This window comes from Canis lupus, chromosome 6, assembly GCF_003254725.2.
Source record: "Canis lupus dingo isolate Sandy chromosome 6, ASM325472v2, whole genome shotgun sequence".
Taxonomy (NCBI): Eukaryota; Metazoa; Chordata; class Mammalia; order Carnivora; family Canidae; genus Canis; species Canis lupus.
The window spans coordinates 13,072,324-13,091,856 of NC_064248.1; the positions used below are offsets into that span (position 1 = coordinate 13,072,324).

The window sequence follows — 19,533 nt, forward strand, 5'->3', positions numbered from 1 at the left end:
AGTGTCCTGAGGCTGGGACCGTGCTTCTAGGGCCCCCGTCTCTGGCTGGCTGCCTTCTGGCTGGAACGGGGTCTCTTGTCCTGGAATTAACATTCATCTTGGAGAACTCCTAGCTTTAAGCTGCCTTTTTTTTAATGAAGGCATTAAAATGTTATATTGCGATGTTTTGTCATTACTCTTTGAATTGTATTATACTCTCATGGCTCACAAATAACACAAGAGTGTAAGGAAGTAGTTTAAAGAGATCTCTTCCCTCCCAGGCCCAAGATTGCCAGATCCCCTCTGCTGGCTTAATGTGCATCTTTCTGGTGAGAATCAGACCGTGCAGAGGTGCTAAGGCATCCATGAAGAGGCTCCATCCTTGTCTGAGCACACGGTGGCATAGCGTGCATCCTGCCCTGTGCTGGGCTCTCCAGCAGTGTCTCTGGGACAGCGTTTGCTCTGTCAGATGTCTGGTCCTTCTCAAGTCTTATCATCTGCTTGTGGTTCTTCTAATATTCGTGCCTGAGCGTCATGACATACTGTCCCTGATGGTCATGATGTTGGCAAGGTACTCAATCCCTCATTCTTCCTACAGCCCCATGGACTCCTCCCTGGGCATGGAGGTGAGGTCAGTGTGTTTTCTCCTCTGGCTCGTCAGTCACACACTGTTGATTGGTTATAGTATTGCTTTTATTTCTCTTCTGGTCTGTACTTTTAACTCTTGAATACATTCCTAACTCTGTTATCTGAGCTATTAACTCTGAACTCATCTCTGACACTCACCTGCTGCTATGAAAGTTATGTAAATCAATCTTCTTAAAGCATCTCTGACCTCAGTATGTCCCCCTCAGGCTGTTACGAGTTGTGTTATTATTTTTATGTTATCAGGATTTGCAGTGGGACCATGGATGAATAGCGATGCCCCTTCAGCAAATTTAAAGCGGTGCACAGGATGGATCAGAGCTTGGGTGGAAGCCAGCCGCTGTCCCAAGGCAGTGCTGCCCCAGTGGGGTTGCCCTTCATACACAGAGGCTGAAGCAAGCCTCATATAGGACTGTGGTCTGCCAGGGCTCTTGGTGGCGACCCCTTCTTCCAGCTGAGTGCTTGGAGGAGGGTCAGTCTGTGCCCAGAACAAAAGCAACTAACCAATGTCATTAACACATGCATATTCCTACACTAGAGAAAGGAAATAAGGAGCTACTCTGCAAAGACAAACTGAACTTTGCAATCAAGGGCAGAGGCCACACTGGCAGACACAGATGTCACATATAAGAACACGAGCAAACATAATATTTTTAAAACCTCAAGAATGAGGTGTGACCCGGTGCCAGTGAGTTCAGCCACCTGAGTATCGTTCCTGGTGATGAAGAGATACCAACACCCCTCAAAGAAACAGAAATCAACTTTGTACTACAAGCAGGCTAATGTTCATACACCTGACCTCAGGGGCTTGGGCTTTGTCTGTGTACATGCTGGATTTCTGGGTTGGGAGAGCTGAACAGGTTTTGTCTTCATGGGGCAGGAACATGTGCCTATACATCTAAGAGAACAAGGAGAAGCAGAAACCACCTGCTCGCACACACTTTCTCAGCATCTGTAGTGGGCAGGAACCTAGCCATGCATGTGCTCGTCTTGGGGAGACTTCCCAGGTCTCCTGGAGCCCAAGACTGCTTGCACCTGTAGCCGGCAGGCTCTGACTCCGAACTCAACACCTAGAGTACTGGGAGGTCCTAAGCCAGGCTTCACTTCCAACCCCAATGTGATCTCAGCTTCTCATTTCTAGCCACCAAAGTAGAGTAGCTTAGGCTGTCCCCAGATATGCCATTTTTACATACTGATTATTTTGGATTAAACTTACTTAAGAAATGGCCAGTGCCAGAAGGACACTCAGAGCCTCCTCTGCCTCCACCCCCACCCCGGGGAAAAGGTGCCTTCGCTGATTTGGGAGGAAGAGAGGCAGCGTTACCAGCAGCCTCGGGCAGTTTAGGGCTGGGTGGCTCCATAAACCTTGGTAGCTCCCTATTTACCACCCTGAGCCCAAACCCCTTGTCTTATCAATTCTTCTCAAATTTACTGTTTCTTTGACTCAGAGGCATTAAAAACAGCCTGTTTTGGTCACTTTCAAGCTTCTTATCTTTGGGGCTCCTGTACATACAAAATTAAATTTGTTTTTCTCCTGTTCACCTGTCTTAAGTCTCAGACCAGCTGTAGAACCCAGAAGGGAAGAGGGAGAAGCTCTCACCCCTACACCACGAATAAAGAAAACAACTAGCCCCCACTCACTAGCACCTCTGCATTTCAGGCACAAGATATAGGTCCCATATTAGTGGCCCACTTTACTCCTGAGGGCCAGGCGGGAAGCCAGTGAGCAGAGGACAGGGCCGGGTCTCCAGGGTGAGAGCCCCATTCTGCCCAGGAGGCCTGCTGCTTCCTGCAGCTCCCTCCTGCTCTTAAATGGTAGAATCCTGATGATTCAAAGAAAAGAAAGACAGTTGGGAAATACACTGATCACTCTAGGATATTTGCGAGGTGATTGTGAGGGACTGGGAGAGACTGCAAGGCATTTAGCAACAGCGAGAGGCACAGCCAGGGGGTCGAGGAGTTGTTTCGGAAAGCAGACAGCAAATCTAGGGCTGTCTGCAAGAGCCTTGCAGTGCCTGCATTGGGAGTAAGGTCAGGGCAGTGGGTGCAAGTTCCCTGCAGCAGAGCCTGGAGTCAGAGCCGCTGCTAGGTCTGGGGCGAGCACGACAACCTGTGAGGGACAGCCCCAACCTGGTGCGATGCCAGAGCCCTCTGCCATCTGAAGCCAAAGCACCAAGGAGGGTAGAGTATGTGCCAGGATGGCCAGTGACACGAGGCCCAGGACCCTCTGAATGTCCCATTCCATAGGCTGCCATGGGTCATCGTTGGCCAAGCCGGCCCGGAGATGAATATGGAGCCGACTGAGCAGGGGCAGATGCCCCTGGGAGCTCTGCCCACACTAGATACTTTCTGTTCTGTGAATGTTGCTGCCTGAGGGACCCAGTCAGCTCCAAGACAGCCCAGAGCCAAGAGTTTTCTCAGGAAGTGAGCCCAGGAAACAGAGGAAGCTCACAGAAGGTGCAATGAAGCAGTTGTTCTGCCAGGCCCCCTCTGTCATCCCTCGAGCCCCCAGCAGTCATGGGGGCAGTCACTCCTCCAGAGGCCTGGCCCCAGGGCAGAGGGCACCCTAGGGCACAGCGCACTGCTGGCCCCTCAGACACTGCGGGATTGGCCATGGGTAGGGGGTGCCGGGGCCCCAAGGGCTGACCACGCACAGAGTATCCGCCACAAGGTGACTCTGGACCTCACTGCCCAGAGGTCCCTGTTAAGTCAGAATCTTAGCGACGGTTTGTGATCATCATTTTTCTACGCATATGAACTTGAAACAGAACTGATTTTACTCCAAATGCAGGCCTTTCATTCGTGTCTTCTCACCACATCTCTAAAGCATTATTCTTTTTCTTCAGAAACGTGGGTTCCAATGCCTGTGTAATATTCCACCACATGGACCTGCCCCTTAGCACTGGGCGGGAAGGGGCGTGTTTGCAGCAGGACTTCCTTGGGCTCCTCCACCACCGAAGCATGAAGACAACAAGGCCCACTTCCTACAGCCACTCCAAAGCAACGCATGGGACAGCAAGGCACAGTGTCATCTGTGTGCAACTGCAGGAAACCTGGCTCATCATCTCTGCCTCTGCTCCAGCTCCCATACAAGCCACTGGGAGAAAACCCCCAGCCTGTGGGTTATATTTGTACCTTCCTCTTATTTGCCTTAAAATCAGGGTGATAGTCTCCAGTTCCCATTCTGTGGCCTGGAGAATGTGAAGACTGGCACCTGACACATCCTTACCACGTCCTAGACTCAATGCACGGTAGAAGAGAGCCTCTTCCTGTACATAAGTGGCAAAAGGGAGCAGCTGAGAACCCATTCTTGCAATTGTGGAGAATAACGAGAGAATGTTGAGGAAGAACAGGGTTTCGATGGAAAAGGCTAGTTATATAATTACAGTTAGAGCAAGATCAGAAGCATTAGCATGCTGGATGTCAGCAATGCAAGGGCAGAAGGCTGTGCTGGGTGTTAGGAAAGAATGTACAAGCGGAATCAATTGCAGGAGGAAAACATGGCCCGAGTGAAGTCTGATTTGTAAGGTTATGGGTGAATTATGATAATACAGACATTCAGAGGGTCAAGACCAAGTACAAGCCACAGTGATCCAAGGCTAAGATTGAAACTATGGTGTGAGAGAAGCTTATGTTGTCTCTGAACATGCCCAGAAGATGGAAAAGACAATGTGCATCTAGAAAATCAGAATCGGGAAAGGGCATGTGTTTCAAGCCCAAGACAAGTTCTAGAACCTTCAGCTGCAGCAGATGCAGAAAGAGGTTCTAAGATGCTGCTGTTTCTGGGAGCCTCCTTGGGGGGGGGTCTCAGCTGCCTCAGTCAGATGGGGTGACTGTAGACAGACACCCAGAGCCCTTTGGGGGAGCTGCATATAATGCGTTGGGTGGTTGCTGGCCTCTCCCAGGTTGTGTGCTTCCTGGGGCAAGCGAAAGGCACCAGTCTGAGAGTCGCCTGTTCAGTGGCATGTCACTAGGGCCTGATGCTCAGGGGCGCGAAGCCAAGGCCTCCAGTGGGACATGGTGCTGCTGACTCCCTCGGCAGCCCGTCGGTGGGTGTGAGTGGTGACAGCCCTGCCAGCACCCACTACTTGTTCAGAGAGCCCAGCAGCAGAATGGCCTGGGAGCACCCAGCCCAGGCACTGTGTGGCTTGTTGGCTTTACAGCTTATCTGCTTGAGGGCTGGGGGCGGACAAATGCAACAGTGGATCAAAATTATGTATTTGCAAACATGGATTATATTCACTTGTGCTCCTAATTCTCAGCAGAGTCCTTGCACACCCTTCTGTAATAAGCTAAAGGTAAATGTTAGGCCATCAGTAGGCAGGTGGAGGTGGGAGGAGGCTATGTGTGTGGCAGGGCAGACCCATGTGCGTTTAAAGAGCACATGCATCACGTTAGCTTCATAGCATTTAAGGGAGTGTGGAGTAGTCAGGGAGTGAGGGAGGGTGGCTGTGCTCAGGTGGCTCCCGCCGCATCCCCCAAAGGCAGGCTCTAAATGCTAAAAGCTCTCCACAGTAAAATATTTACGCAAATAAGCAAGTGTTTTTCCCCGTAGGCGCCTGGTGGTGTTTCATGCTGTTAATCTTTTTTTGGAAATGCAAGAACATGTTTTGATATAGATTACAAAAGCATGGGCTGCAGAGGTGTTTATATACTCGGAAGGCCGCGCTGCCCGAGTGGGAGCGTTGATTTAAGGTCTCTGGGTGTGAAGCAAGTCTCGTTTCCCTTTCTCGCCCACGAACGCCGATCTGAATCTTTAGAAACTGTTTTCTCATCCTTCCTACAGCATCTGCAATTTGGTGTGCCAGCTATAATAATATCCAGGTGACAGGTTACCCAGACAACATTTGTTACCATTACAACAGAAGATGCTCAGATGTGGTGTTTTTCTGCATTACGGGCAGACATAGCACTATTTTACTTTTTTGTCTGCTTCGCCATGGTTGGAATGCTCTAGGTATTTAAATGCTACCCTCTCCTTACCTGAATGGTTATGATTCTTAGTGATCCCCCCCACCCCACCACCAGAGATTACAGGTAAACTCCCAACTTCTGAATGTCCCTTAGGAGCATCTCATAACCTGACTCCAACCTGCCTTTCCTGGTTCTTCTCCTTGTCTTGTCTGTGCAAACCTCTGCTGAGGGCCAGCTAGATGCTGGCACCAGGCAAAGCTTTGGGTGACAAGGAGAAATTCACTGGCCCAGAAGACATGGTGAAATACTAAATAGCCATGCACTTGAGCGAACATCTGTTGAGCGCTTACCACATGGAGGGTGTTTTCGTAAAGTCCTGACGTACAACTCATTCAACCCTACAAGGGAGTATGAGTGTTGTTCCCATTTCAGAGATAGCGAAACTGAGGCACAGGGAGGCTTAGTAATGTGCCCAAATTCACCAGGCTGGGACACTGCATCTGCAATTTTGTCCACACTGCCCTCAGCCTGTCCGGAGCATGGTACAACATAGGGGAGAGTAGAGCCAGCACCTCAGGGTTCATGAGCTTATCATGTAGAGCATGCTGGCTGGGGATGCAGGGGATAGAGAATCATGTCACGTGGGGCTGTCAGAGAAGCTTCCTGAAAACAGCTGGTTGCATCAACTCCCAAGAGATGGTGAGGTTGGGCCTTTCCTCTCACTGTGTCTCACCCTCTGCAACCTGAAGAGGCCAAGCCCTGTCGACCCTCCCGCATGCCTCAGTCCTGCTGCGAGTCTGGGGTGGGAAGAGGGGCCGCCACTCAGAGTGAGGAGCTGAGGGAGCTACAGTGGCCCTGAGAGGCCGGATGTACACTGAGCCCGGCCTATAGGGTCTGTGTGCAGGTGACAGCACCTGTTTCACCCACCGTGGAAATGGCAGATGACCAGAAGACACATGTTTGCAGTCTACATGAAAGTTTCTGTGGCCAAAATGAACAGGGGGAACTTCTGCAACACCTGTGACTGTGAATGTTGTTTATGATCCTGTTAGTTGGTGTTTACTGGGCTAAGTTGTCCCGACTCCATGTCATGGCACTAAAACAGTGGAGCCAGACCTCCAACTCAGACTTGGACTTTGGGGTCAGGTCTCTTAGCCCCTTGGTACTTGGATGGCACCAATGTACAATGGATCTGAGAGCCACGAAGGAAGGGGTAAGTCTCTGAGAGAAACATGGCCAAAGGATGTTTTACGGGCTAAACTGTATCCCCCCAAGTTCCCATGTTACAGTTCTAGCTCTGAGCATCTCTGGGTGTGACTGGATTTACAGGGAGTATTGAGGTGAGATGAGGTCACTAGGGTCCTGGTCCAGTGGAACTGGTGCCCTTGTAAGAAGGGGTCAGGACACAGACACGCATAGAGGGGCAGCTACCTGAGGGAGGCTACAGGGAGGACAAGGAGACACCGGCTCTGCCCACACCTGGATCTTGCACTTCCAGCCTCCAGGGTTGACAGAAATAGATTCTTGTTGTTTAAGCCTTATGCTCTGTGGTTCTCTATGTCAGCCCAGCAAACGAGTACAGAACATCAACTGGAAATTCCCAAAAGTAAAAAACAATAAAAGCCCCTTATGGCTAGTAAACTTTAAAATGTCCCCCCCCAAATATTCTGCTTTTAATCTCAAACTGGCCAAGATAAAGAAAACAAAGCATTAATGTCAACATGGTGAAGCTATGTGGACACCCCCATCAGGAGTGCTGACTGATACAGCGTATCTGGAGGGAGAGTGTGAAATGTAGATGAAGAACCTTGGAAATGTTCTAGCACCTTCTCCCAGTTATTCTGCTTCTGGGCCTGCATCCTAAGGAGATCATGAGAAATGCTGTGAAGATTCACCTCTAAGCACATCAGTCACATCGTTATTTCTGATTCCACAATTTGGGAGATGATCTGTATTTTTTTAATTTCAATTTTAATGTATTTGCATTTAAATGCTATGTTATCAGGATGAATGTGTCTGTACCGTGGAAGTCCAAATAGTAACTGAAGTATACAGAGAGTGTCTGCTTTTGGCAATGCAGTAAATCAGATGTCCCAAAACATCTTTCTATTAAGTCATTCAAAACTAAGAAGTATCAAGAAAAGAAAACCTAAATGCACAATTGAACTGGGAAGAGAGGCAGAGAAATTGTAGAGATTGACAAGGAAACAGGAATAACAATACAGAGAGGTTGAGATGAAGCCCAGGGCAGCCCAGGGATGGGAGCAGCTGACAGACTGGCTGGGGAAGCCGCTGGGGAAATCCAACATAAAACCACAACGAGACACCAGAATGGCAAAGAAGTTTAGATTCTGAGCCTATGGAGTGTTGGCAAAGCTGTGCAGAGCCATGGGGATCCTCACACATGCTGGTGGGAGTACAAATTGGTATCACTGCTCAGGAAAATGGTCTGGTGTCATTGTGCAAAGTTGAAAGCATGCCAACTCCATGGCCCAATGAGGCCATTCACGGGTGTGGCCCAGGGAACCCTTCCACATGTGCTCCACGAGGCAAGCACCAGGACACGTGTGCTGCAGACATGCCAGAGGTGCCGCACACATCCCGGTTGGGTGTGTGCGGACACGGACAGCCAGGGTGTCTATTTAGCAAAGATTCATGATGTGGGAAGAGAAGAGCAAAGTCACAGAAAAACACATGAAAGGAGTTTATATGAAATCTAAAAACGTGCAGCACTAATATTAGATTTTTTAAGGGTTAAATTTAACTCTAGGAAAATCATACAGAAAACTAAAGGAGAGATAAACCCAAACCCTCTTGGGGGGACTGGCGCTCTCTGTCATAGATTGGGGAACAGGGACACGTGCAGTTCACTGCCTCTACATCATACATGTGCTAGAATGAAGAGAGTCCTTTGTAAGTAGGATATATTTTATAATTAAAACGTTAGGAAAATGATTAGAAGAAAAAACATATTAATGTTATTTTGGGGTGATGGAATTGTGGGTCATCCTGTTACTTGTTTGAATTTTCTATTTTTTAGAAGTTTACAGTGGATGTGTTATTTTTATTTTATGATAGTCCTTTTTTATCACAAATCTTTCAAACATACAGAAAATACTGGGAATAATATAGATCAAATACCAAATATTCATTGCACCAAGTGAAGAAATCTTGAGATTTTGCCAAATTGGATTTTTTTTCATATACAAGAGAAGATGAGACAAAGTTGAAGCCGTCCTGTAGCCCCACTGGATCCTCCTCCTCAGAGGTAACCTCCCTTCTCAATTCGGGTTGAGTTCCTGTCCACGAGTTCACACTTTCACTATATGCGCGGACCCAGAAATGACAGATAATAATGCTTATAGAGTTGTTAAATGTACGGGAGCAGTCTCACACTGTGTATATTCCTCTGGAACTTGTTTTCCCCCCAATTGGATGTTTGTGAGGCTTACTCATGTTGATATATATAGATCTTGTTCTTGACTTTATCTGCTATTGTGTTTTCTGCTGTGTGAAGAGCCCACGATACACCTTTTTGTAGCCTGATTGATGGACATGCAGGTATCCGGCTCCTTGTTTGCCCTGTTATTCAAAGTGGTGCTGCCAGGACCATCCTGGTGCGCTTCTCCTTGGGTACAGGTGAGAGAACTCCAGGTTTGAGACCTGACGGGAAGGGCCTCTGGCATGCAGAGTGCAGGCCTGCTCACCTTGCCCAGCCATCACCAGATCCTTCTGCGGGATGGTTGTGCTGGTTCAAACTCCTAATGGGAGCATATGAGTGTGTGTGTTTGCCCACTAGCCCGTCTCTCCTGGGTATTACCAGACTTTCTATGGCTCTAGGTGTAAATGATGCAAAATTCTATTCCACTGTGGTCTGAATTCTCTGTTTGTGGTGTTTTTTGCAATTAGAGGCACAAACATTAGAGATGCCCTTAAAAGTAAGTGATGAGACTTTACCTTTGGACAGTGAGACTCATGGGATGATGCTGGCACCACCAGGCAGGGATGGGTGTGGAGGGAGCTTGTGGGTAGAGATGCCATTGAATGTGACTTTAAAGGCACAGAAGGGACAAAGGACTAGGCAAGCACAGTGGGCTGGCACTGGCTGAGGCCAGAACCTCCCCATGTTTGCAAGGAGGACCCGGGATGAGTAGTTCAAAGCCATGGCTACAAAATCAGCACACATCTGTCTATGGTAAGAGAGAAACACATGTGAAATGCTCACTTGCCTCCCAACCATCTCCTGTGGGGACCTCCTGTTAGAATGATTCCTATCAGCCCAAGATGGCTACAGTGAGCACAGAGGTGGGCACAGAATGAGCACCAGCCACAGTACTGGGGCAGAGGGCAGAGGACAGAGGCTGAGAAGGGAGCAGTGGGAGCAGGAGCTACCAGGCCTGGGGTGGGGATGGGCGCTCCCTCCTCAGCAGGCCAGGGAGACCCTACTTCTTTGGAGATTCCAGGTACTGGGACAGGTTGGAATTCACATTTTGTGCTCCAGAAATGTTTCCTGTCTCACAGCAAGCTGGTGATGCTTCCTGGATCATCAGATGTTTAGCCCTGCTCTGTCCAGAAGAGGCAGCAGCTGGCGTATGGTGCCCAGGAAACCTCTGGCCTAGCCACGTGCTACGCAGACCATCTCCCACCCCAGGCCTGGAGCACAAGGTGCAGGGTCCAACAGGTGTCTGTGATCCCGTCTCAACCAGACAGGATCACACTTCCGCAGCGGCTTCTTCGGTGGCTCATTGTGATTTTAAAGTAGCAAGAACCTGCAGTTCTGAAGCTCACCCAATTCAGAAATACCATACTCATGCAAAATACCCCACCTAGCAACTCCAGAAATCACACAGGAAAAGTCAGATGAAGGAGGGCCACAGTCTTTGCGAGTAGACAACTTAGGGACACCGCTGGCCCTGTCTTCCCATCTTCATGAAACAAGAACTCAAAAAATGTTTGCCTGTTTAGTTATTATCTAAAAGGCAAAACTGAGTATGTCACAATGCTGCTCAAAGTCCTTGGGTGACTCCCTACTGGCCTCAGCACAGATCTTTTAAAAAAAATATATCTTGGGGGCAGCCCGGGTGGCTTAGCAGTTTAGCACCACCTTCGGCCCAGGGCAGGATCCTGGAGTCCTGGGATCGAGACCCATGTCGGGCTCCCTGCATGGAGCCCGCTTCTCCTTCTGCCTGTGTTCTCTGCCTCTCTCTCTCTCTCTCTCACTCTCTCTCCGTGTATGTGTCTCTCATGAATACATAAAGGAAATCTTAATATATATATATATTTTTTTTTTTTTTTAATGAAATGAAACCCTTTTCAAACCGAATCTTAGGAGCCTAACGTCAGAAGCACAGGTGTAAGTGGTGAATTTTTACTGTCTACCTATAAGCTCAGGTTTATGACCTTACTGTAAACCACCCAGCACACAAGCTAACACATTTGGGGGTCTGCTGCAGGTTTGGATTAGGGATATATCCTATGGGAGTGCTGGCCTGGGTCTGGAGAGTATACCGTGCCTGGTGCCCTGGCCTTTTGATGCCTGATTCACACATCTGGGCCTCTGGGCACTGCCTGTGTGGTGTAGCTGGCCATCCCCAGTAGTCCCCAGCCTGGCCAGGCCCACATCTCCAGGCTTGGATCTGCCTATACTCAGACAGGCACAAGGCATTCCATCTGGCTGAGTGGATGTCCCTCTTCCCTTTCCTTCCTCCAGGACGTGGGAGGCCACCTCCCTGCAAAATCCAGCTCCTGCCTTTGGTCCAAATTGGGGACCTGCTTGTGGGACATGTCACAAGCCTTCATCATGTCACCTATCATGTTGCACCTGTGCCTTTCCCGGATGGCACCTGAGTGACTTGCATCCTGAGGACAGGCCCATCTTATTCACTCCTTACTGCCCGCCATGTACATGGTATTAGGCATATGGGCGGCCCTGAATTTGTTATGGTGAAAGGCTAAATATAAAAGGGAACTGATGATGTTTTTTAAAATAAAACTTGCTACCTTTGGGGAACTACGAAACATGAAGGCTTTTCATCAATGCTATCAGAGGGGCCCCCCAAGTGAAATGTTAAAAGTAAACAATTTCCCGGGGACCCAGGGCACACAATGCACCCTGGAAACTTCTTAAAAAGATTAGGTGAAGGCTCTGCAGCAGAGGATGCTTCCTGGTTCTGGGGAGCAAAGTCCAGGTCTCTGGCTCCCGTGAAAAATGAGCCTGCTGTTTCCTGGATACACATAGAAACAGCCTGGTTATTTCGGAGCTGAAGGAAGGACCAATTACAGATGGTTTTGTTGTGAACCATGAACAAATGGAAGAAATTCTGGGGTAACGAAATGTAAATTTCAGTCTGCAAAGAAACTTCAGCACAAAGCTCACAAAATAGTAGAGGGTCCTCACTTCTTAGCATAGAAAATGCTGGGCTGTGGCAGGCAGGGTTTTTTTTTTTCCCTAACCTCTTCGACATGTCATAAAAACAGATGAAATCAATCTAATTGCTATTTCCCTCTGAGCTATGATCTCTTTAATCACGACCGCTTCCTTACCCAGAATGATGCCATTGGGCTCCTCCGGCGGCTGCCACACGATCCGCACGGACGTGAGTCTCACTTCTGGGAACACAAGCCTCACTGGTGGGCCTGGGGCTAGAGAAAGTAGAGCAAACCCGTGATCCAGGTGCCACCACTGTATCACTTGGGGACACGACAAGGTTACATAGGACTCTGTGGGCTGGCTCAGCATTCACTACTATGGGTGACTCTGTTCACGGTTGAGGTACTCCAAGGCTGCAAATGACTTCTGGAATCTAGCTGGCTGTGTGGCCCCCTTAGTGATTTTGAGAAAATACCTCATTTTGAATCCATCTCATCTGCTGTCCAAGTTCCAGAAGGAGTGCTCACAAACTGCTGGGAATCCTGTGAGTGCAAGGTGTGTGAAGCCCAAGGCCAAGATCTTGCCAATCTGGGCTGAATTCTTTTTGGGGCTTGACACCTGCTAACAGGTGTTAGATAAATCAGAACTTCTTGTTGGAACTTAACTGACTGGTTCCCAGATAAGAGGCAATGAGTAGGGAACGTGGAATACAGAGATGAAATGATGTGTGTCACAGTCATGTAGAGGCTGTTGAATTCTGCCTCTGGCTATTAAGTTGAGAATAGTATTTCAAAATTTAAGCCTTGTGTTTAAATAAATCTGTGACCCTTGCTTTTGGTAAGAGGCTTGCTTGCCAGGACGGATTTGCACAAATATGCGAATGTTGACATCAGCCTCAAGTGGCATCCTTTCCCTGTGCTGTCCCGAGGCTGATCATCTGGATTACCCTGAAAAGAGGGAGCGGAAAAGATGCTTATAATTGCACCATGGGAGAAGAAGGAAAATCTGTGACTTCTAGTCTCTACTTTAGGACGAAACACTTGTGAATGACCAAGGTTTAAGGCCCCTTATACTTTCAGTTTGTGTAACCTGGGCTGCCATGGCTTTGCATAGTTTTGCAAACAACCTTGAGGTCACTGCCCCTTCAGACCTCAGCCCCCCACCCCCACTCCGAGGCCCTGCATCAAGGAAAGGACTAACAGGAAGTGTGCAGAGCTCTTTCCTCTCCTCGAATGAAGCCCGGCACTAGGGCTGTCTCCCAGTAGAACACGGAGAATGGTTCCTGGAGAACGTTCCCTGGAGAACTGTTCCCGCTCAGCAGCCAGAGCCCCGTGGAGGCTGATTTAATGATTTCAGTGGACACGTGTAAGGAAATCGATAGTTTTTCCACTTCTGCGAGAAGCTTCTGATCCCTAAGGTGGGTTTGGGGGGGGGCAGGGAGAGCAGTTATTTCCCCCAGAATACACCTCCCTTCCAAGATATTTGCTACAGTCAGTGTAACAATAAAAATGTAAAAGAGATAACCTTTAAGTGTTTGACATCTGCAAAGTGGAAAAACATATTTGCGGATGATTTAGACTTCCATAAAAACAGAGCCATCAAGATGTACTTGTTATTCTGGCCTGGAAACAGGGGTGCGGGGCACTCCGGGGGCCCATGGAACACACTGTACTCCATGCGGGAACTCCTATTGACCTTTTGGCCTGCAAACGATGGAGGCGGGTGGCACAATGAGAATCGAGGCACCCAGGCGGGGAGGGGGGTTCTTAGCCAGATTTGTGCAGACACCGCCAACAGGAGCGGCCGTAGGTTTTATGGCCCCAGCCCACCGGGCCTTTATAGCACTGCCTCTTGCAGAGTTACGGCTGAAAATCTCATAGGTTCATAATTAGGCTGTAAAAATTCACTCCAGGCTGAAATTGGCCATATAAACACTCAGTGGCTGAAAAACAATTCTGTTTTGTTTTCCTCCACTGAAATAAAGGGGGGGAGTGGTTTGTAAATTAAATTAAAAATGCCAACCATCCAGATTTTTTGGGTTATCCAAGCACACCGTCACCGTACCGTCATCCTTGGTCCGCTCCAGGATGAGGGGAGAGCTGGGGACTCCGTTCCCGATGCGGGTGAATGCCAGTACCTGGAGCTCATACAGCACAAACTTCCGAAGACCTGCCAGCAGTGCCGACTGTGAGTGGTTCCCTCGCACGACATGACTGCGGGGCTCGGGATCCAGATCTTTGGCCCGGAACAGAACCTGGAGCATCAGGACACAAGCCCACGGTCATGACTCTGCAGCGTGCCAGGAGCGGCCTCGGTGGTCATGGGGGCTTTCAACCACAAGGCTAGCACCAGCCAACTGTGGTTTCTCCCCCAGAACAGCTGTGTTTAAGGCGTAGGGATCTTGTTTCCGTACGCTGGTATTTTGTGGGGAAGACAGACCCCAGAAGAGAAACCCAGCCCGCAGCTAGGGGAGCGGCCCCTGAGCCATAATTTACAAGATCTGAGCACATAGCAGTAGCCACACCAACTGCAGACCCCAAAACCAGGACTCAGTTATGAACAAAGACATTTTGCTTCCTACAGAAGGAGCCAGCGCCCCACTCAGGGTTCCCAGCTTATTGGGAGGTTGGGCATCTGCTTCAGGAGAACTGCTTTAATCCACCTGAACAAAAACACAAGTGGGTGAGTGCAGGTCAGACTGGACCTTGGGTGGCTCAGTGGTTGATCGTCTGTCCTGGATCAGGTTGTGATCCTGGACCTTGGGTGGCTCAGTGGTTGAGTGTCTGTTTTTGGCTCAGGTTGTGATCGAGTTCCACATTGGGCTCCCTGCAGAAAGCCTGCTTCTTTCTCTCCTATGTCTCTGTCTCTGTCTCTCTCTCTCTGTGTGGCTTTCATGGATAAATAAATAAGACCTTTAAAAAAAATAGACTGGACCCAGCAAGGGCTCCCAGAGAGGCAGGGAGACGTGCAGGGAGGCGAGAACACCGACCCAGCATGTTCTAGCCTCAGAACGCAGCTTACAAACTAAAATCCCCTTTCCTTCTCAGACCAACCTCGGAGCTAGCTACCATGATCACTCCCATTTTACAGGTCAAGAGGCCGAGGCCAATTTAAGTCACTGGCTCCTATCAGTGCCTTGCTTGGGAGGTTAGACCCAGGCCTCAGCCCCAGATTGGAAGGTTAGACCCAGGCCTCAGCCCCAGATGGTAATGAAGTTTAGAGAAGTCACAAGATGTGCAAATCACAACTTGGGCTGGTGTGGGAGGTCCGTAAGACCATGCAAGTGCGCTGGTTCAGGGGACTGACATGTGGTAGCACCTGCGCAGCCTATGCACACATACCTTGTAGCCCAGTATGAGCCCGTTCTGGTCCTGTTCGGGCACTGAAGCCCATGTCAGTAAAATCTGGGTGGAGCTGACAGCCTCTGCAGACACGTTTTCAGGGGCCGCTGAAGGAACTGAAAAGGATGAGCAAAAAAGATCGGTAGCCAAAGTCCAAAGGTTTCTAGAAATAAAGGTCCACTTTTCACTCAAACAATCAAGTTATCTTTGAAAGAGCAATGAATTCTGAGCGTTTTGGAGTGATCAGATTAAGCCTGTGGAGGTATAACAGAAATGTAAATCTTTTTCATATTAGCGACAAATTCCACAAATCCTGGGTATTTAGGAGCTCAATTTTACCTGAATCCATCCAGCAAGAAAATGTGCTTGGTCTGTTTTTATATTAACTTTTGGGAGCTACAGACTTTTATCTCAGATGGGAAATCCTCACTCCCAGACACCAGTTGAGTGACATCTGTAAATGCAGTATTCTGACAGGGGGCTGGGGGTGTAGGAGAGAGGAGGTGTCATCATGAAGGGGAAGAGAGGGAAGGTTTCCTAGGTCCCAAGCGTGCATCCTGTGCTAGAGGTCTTCAGATCCACACTTGCATCTAATAGCCACAATAGCCCAGCAAGGCAAGGTGATTAGCCCCATTCTGCAGATGGAGATACCAAGGCTGGAGGACGCTCCATACATCCCATTCCAGTGAGTGCTTTTTTACAACAAGGTGGGCCCGTGGAGGCGAGCTGTGGACCTCTTGACCCATGTACACGTAAGATGATGTCTTTATCTCTTCTGTGTATGGATGTGACTGAACCTACATTAATTTGTCATATGCATTTGCAATGGTCCAGATAGAATGTGTAAAGACAACAGTTAAGCTTTAAAAGGCTTTATAGTCGAGATAATCTCAATTTGCTTTGATAATTTGCTTGTGAGCCCATTTAAACTTTATGCAGATGGAAAAGATAGATCCAGAGTCCCCTGGTAAAGACAGGTGATGCCCCGAGCAAAAGGCAGCTGCTGGCTGTGGTGCCACCTACCATCCTGCAGGGCCTCCGTGGTCAAAAAGGAGGAGAAACACTTCAGGTTCACTGCGTTTCATGGCGAGTAATATGGGATAGGATTTGGTATTTTACTCAACCTCAGGACAAGCCCGCGGGAGGGATCACTCTGCAAAGGGGGAAAAGGGGGCTCTGAGAAGGCACATGGCCTGCCCACATCACTAATAAGTGGCAGAAGCCAGGAGGTCATGAGGTGTTCACAGGGAAGGACAAGCTCATGGGCTCTGCAGCAAACTCAGACTCCACAAGACTCCTGAGCCGTGTGACCTGGGGAAGCTGCTCGATTCCTCTGTGCCTTGATTGTGCCATCTGAGAAACAGTCAAGCAGAGCCCACACGTCCTGGAGCCCATCTTCTCCCTCCCCCATCCTGGTACCCATCACTAGGCTCCGTAATGAGCAGGTGATCAGCGGCTCTGTTCGAAGACAGTAAGACAACACTATGATCTCCTTGCTCTACGGAAGGAGGGGGAGCGAAAGGCTACCGAGCACCCTGCACCCTCAGTGTCTACTCCGCAGGCCCACCAGGGCTCCACAGACTAGGGGGAAGTAGTGCACGAGCACACTTCAGAAGCAGGAACACTTCGCTCATGGGGGCTCTCTCCACCCTCCATCCACAGACCCACTCATTCATTCATTCATTTATTCACACAAGTGCTCCCTCCTCGAGCAAAGTGACTGGTCGTAGCTAGGTCAGTCATTTACTCTGAACACATAAAATGACAGGGTTTGCACAGTAATGCTGCCCTCCAACATTTGATTCCGGATTTTCTTCACTGATGTGATTTGGTCTTTGTTATGGGTTGGGTTGAATTGTGTCTGCTGCTTCCTAGCCTTCATAAACTGAAGTCCCAACTACTAGTAGGTCAGAATGTGACCTTATTTGGAACTAGGGTCACTGCAGATGTCATTAGTTAAGATGAGGCCATACTGGAGTAGGCAAAGGAGCATGGCCCTGCCAACACCTTGGTGTCCAACTCTTGGCCTTCAGATGGTGAGAGAATAAATCTTTGTTTTAAGCTGCCCCGGTCTGGACTGCTTTGTTATGGCGGCCGCAGGAGACCAATACTGTCTTTAGGAAAAAAGTGCCAGGACTCACCTGTTACCTTTTCTGGAAGCACGGCCAGGTCACCACCGCAGTCAGTGGTTCCCGCAGATAGGGATCTGCTGAGGGGACACGAGCCTGAAGTGAGGCAGGGCACTTTCTGGTCCCCAGAGAGGGGAGTCATAGAGGCAAAGGCCTGGGATGCTAACCCTAAGACAGGGTGACTTCTCCGGCCTCCACACCCCAGCAGTGGTCCTGTTCTCTGCTACTCACCACATGACCATCTTCAGGACTCGGGCATTAGACTGGCTGCCAGTGGAGGCAACCAGCATGTCCCCAGAACAGAAAAGCCACCTGTTTGTGTCTGTTTGCATTAGGGTTCAGGGGTCTTCCTCATACTTTTGGAGAGAGAGAGAATGCTGGTCAGCCCACACCTGGTAGATACACTTCTTCTTCCCAAATATGTCAGTCAAGAATCATTCATTTGGTTTGCCAGTCATTCAATAAAACACTTTTATCTGAGAAGCTAAGTGTCACAAAAAAGAATATTTTTATAATTTCAAGTTTACTCAGCCCTCTAAGGGAAGTGTGCTTGCCACCCATGCCTCTATGTGTCCCTAGTGTCTTCTGGCGGTGGCTTCCACAGGGCTCATTCATGCTCTCCCTGCCCGGCTAGGGGCTCCCACCATGGCAGTCATGAGGACATCACTCACACATATGCTTATTTTATTTAAAAAAAAAAGAGCAATACACTGCTGCCTCGAATCAACTGTGAATTAAAGGAGTCACGACTGCACGAAGGAAAGGTAAACCTACAATTTGTCTGAATTTATTTAGAGTAAGATGAGAACTCCAAAGGTATCGCGTGCTCATGATAGCAGTGCTGTGTTCTGAGAACTGTTAGAGAAAGGCAGAGAAAGGCCACTATCATAGCAACACAATGGGTCCGCCTCTCCAATCCATAACTGTTTCCTGCAGGCCAGTCTTTGACGCCATGAGTGTTCAGTCCTCACCGTGGATCTACAAATAATAATGATTTTCCAGGTGTGGTAATATGTGCACCCCTTTCCTGAAGGGTACCCACAGCCCCGGAGAAGGAAAGCCAGCTGGTGAGAGGGGTGATCTGTACGTGGCACCCAGAGCTCAGCTGGGTCTCCAAGGACAGAGCCACAGAAAATGGTGGCGTTCAGGATGACAATTTCAGTGAACCAATCTACCATTTTGTAACAGAGGACCTATGTTTTTAAGATTTGGTTAAAACAAAACAAAAAACAAACAAACAAAACAAACACCTTTCCCATTATCTGGTTTTGAGGGAGATTCGACTCCCTTTCCAACCTGTCATCTCATGTCTGGGAGCAGTCCCAGAGATTCCCTTTCATTAAGAACAATCCTGATCAAAACACTTCTCTTTTCCTTCGTTTGCTCTCACTCCTCTATAGGATTCCTCACTGCTCAGTCTTTTGATTTTTAGGGCCACATTTATCTTATAATATATCATAATAAATCATAGGATGTCATGAAACTCAAATTGTAATTCAAAATAGGAAATGTCATTTAAATGTGGTTCAAAATGTTCTGCTCTGTTCTTCCCACACCAGCTTCCTGTATGCCTATGACTGTGTATAGGTACCCATGTGTGGCCATCTCCATGAGACACGGGTCTGCACTTTCATTCTCCCCATCAACTGCACTCCACCACTGGGGTTCACCACCCCTGCACCCTCTCCTACTCCCCCCACCCAGGGCTGAGTGGTGCCTGGCAGGGTCTTTTCTCAGAAGGGGTGATTTCTTCGCTGGGGAGGCCATGTGTTCAAATTCATCAGGACCAGGGAAGGCAAGACATCAAAACTGCTGTGACAGGGAGGGGCTTGCTCATCAGAGGTGAGGGGCTGCCCCCAGCAGGAGGTTCTGGAAGTGCTGTTCAGATGCAGAGGTGCCAAAGCCCCACAGGACCAGCAACACTGGAAGGGGTGCCAGAGAATGCCCCAGGTTGGGGAGGAATGATGTCTGAGCACCAGTACTCTTGGGTGGGGGTGGGTGGGGGGAGAACAGCCTAAGATGGGTCCTGAGGAGCTCACTTTTCTAGCATTAAAAATGTCTGAAGTCTGAGTCATCTCATCTAGAAATGAAGAACAATAACCCTATTATTCAATTTATGATGAAAACACCTGTAGAACTAAAACTCTTCTAATTG

The 19,533-nt window shown here is 48.9% G+C and overlaps 1 protein-coding gene across 15 annotated transcripts in view; it reads right to left on the reverse strand.

Moving 5' to 3' along the window:
• The window catches only part of SDK1 (sidekick cell adhesion molecule 1), a 911,663-nt gene that overhangs the window by 91,038 nt on the left and 801,092 nt on the right, over positions 1-19,533 (reverse strand). For all 15 annotated transcript variants that reach the window (XM_049111183.1, XM_035717437.2, XM_049111182.1 and 12 more), the window contains 3 exons: positions 15,250-15,365; positions 13,973-14,162; positions 12,082-12,180 (listed from right to left, as the gene is read on the reverse strand). In XM_049111183.1, the coding sequence (XP_048967140.1) occupies positions 12,082-12,180; positions 13,973-14,162; positions 15,250-15,365 (405 nt within the window). The remainder of the gene's footprint in view (positions 1-12,081; positions 12,181-13,972; positions 14,163-15,249; positions 15,366-19,533) is intronic.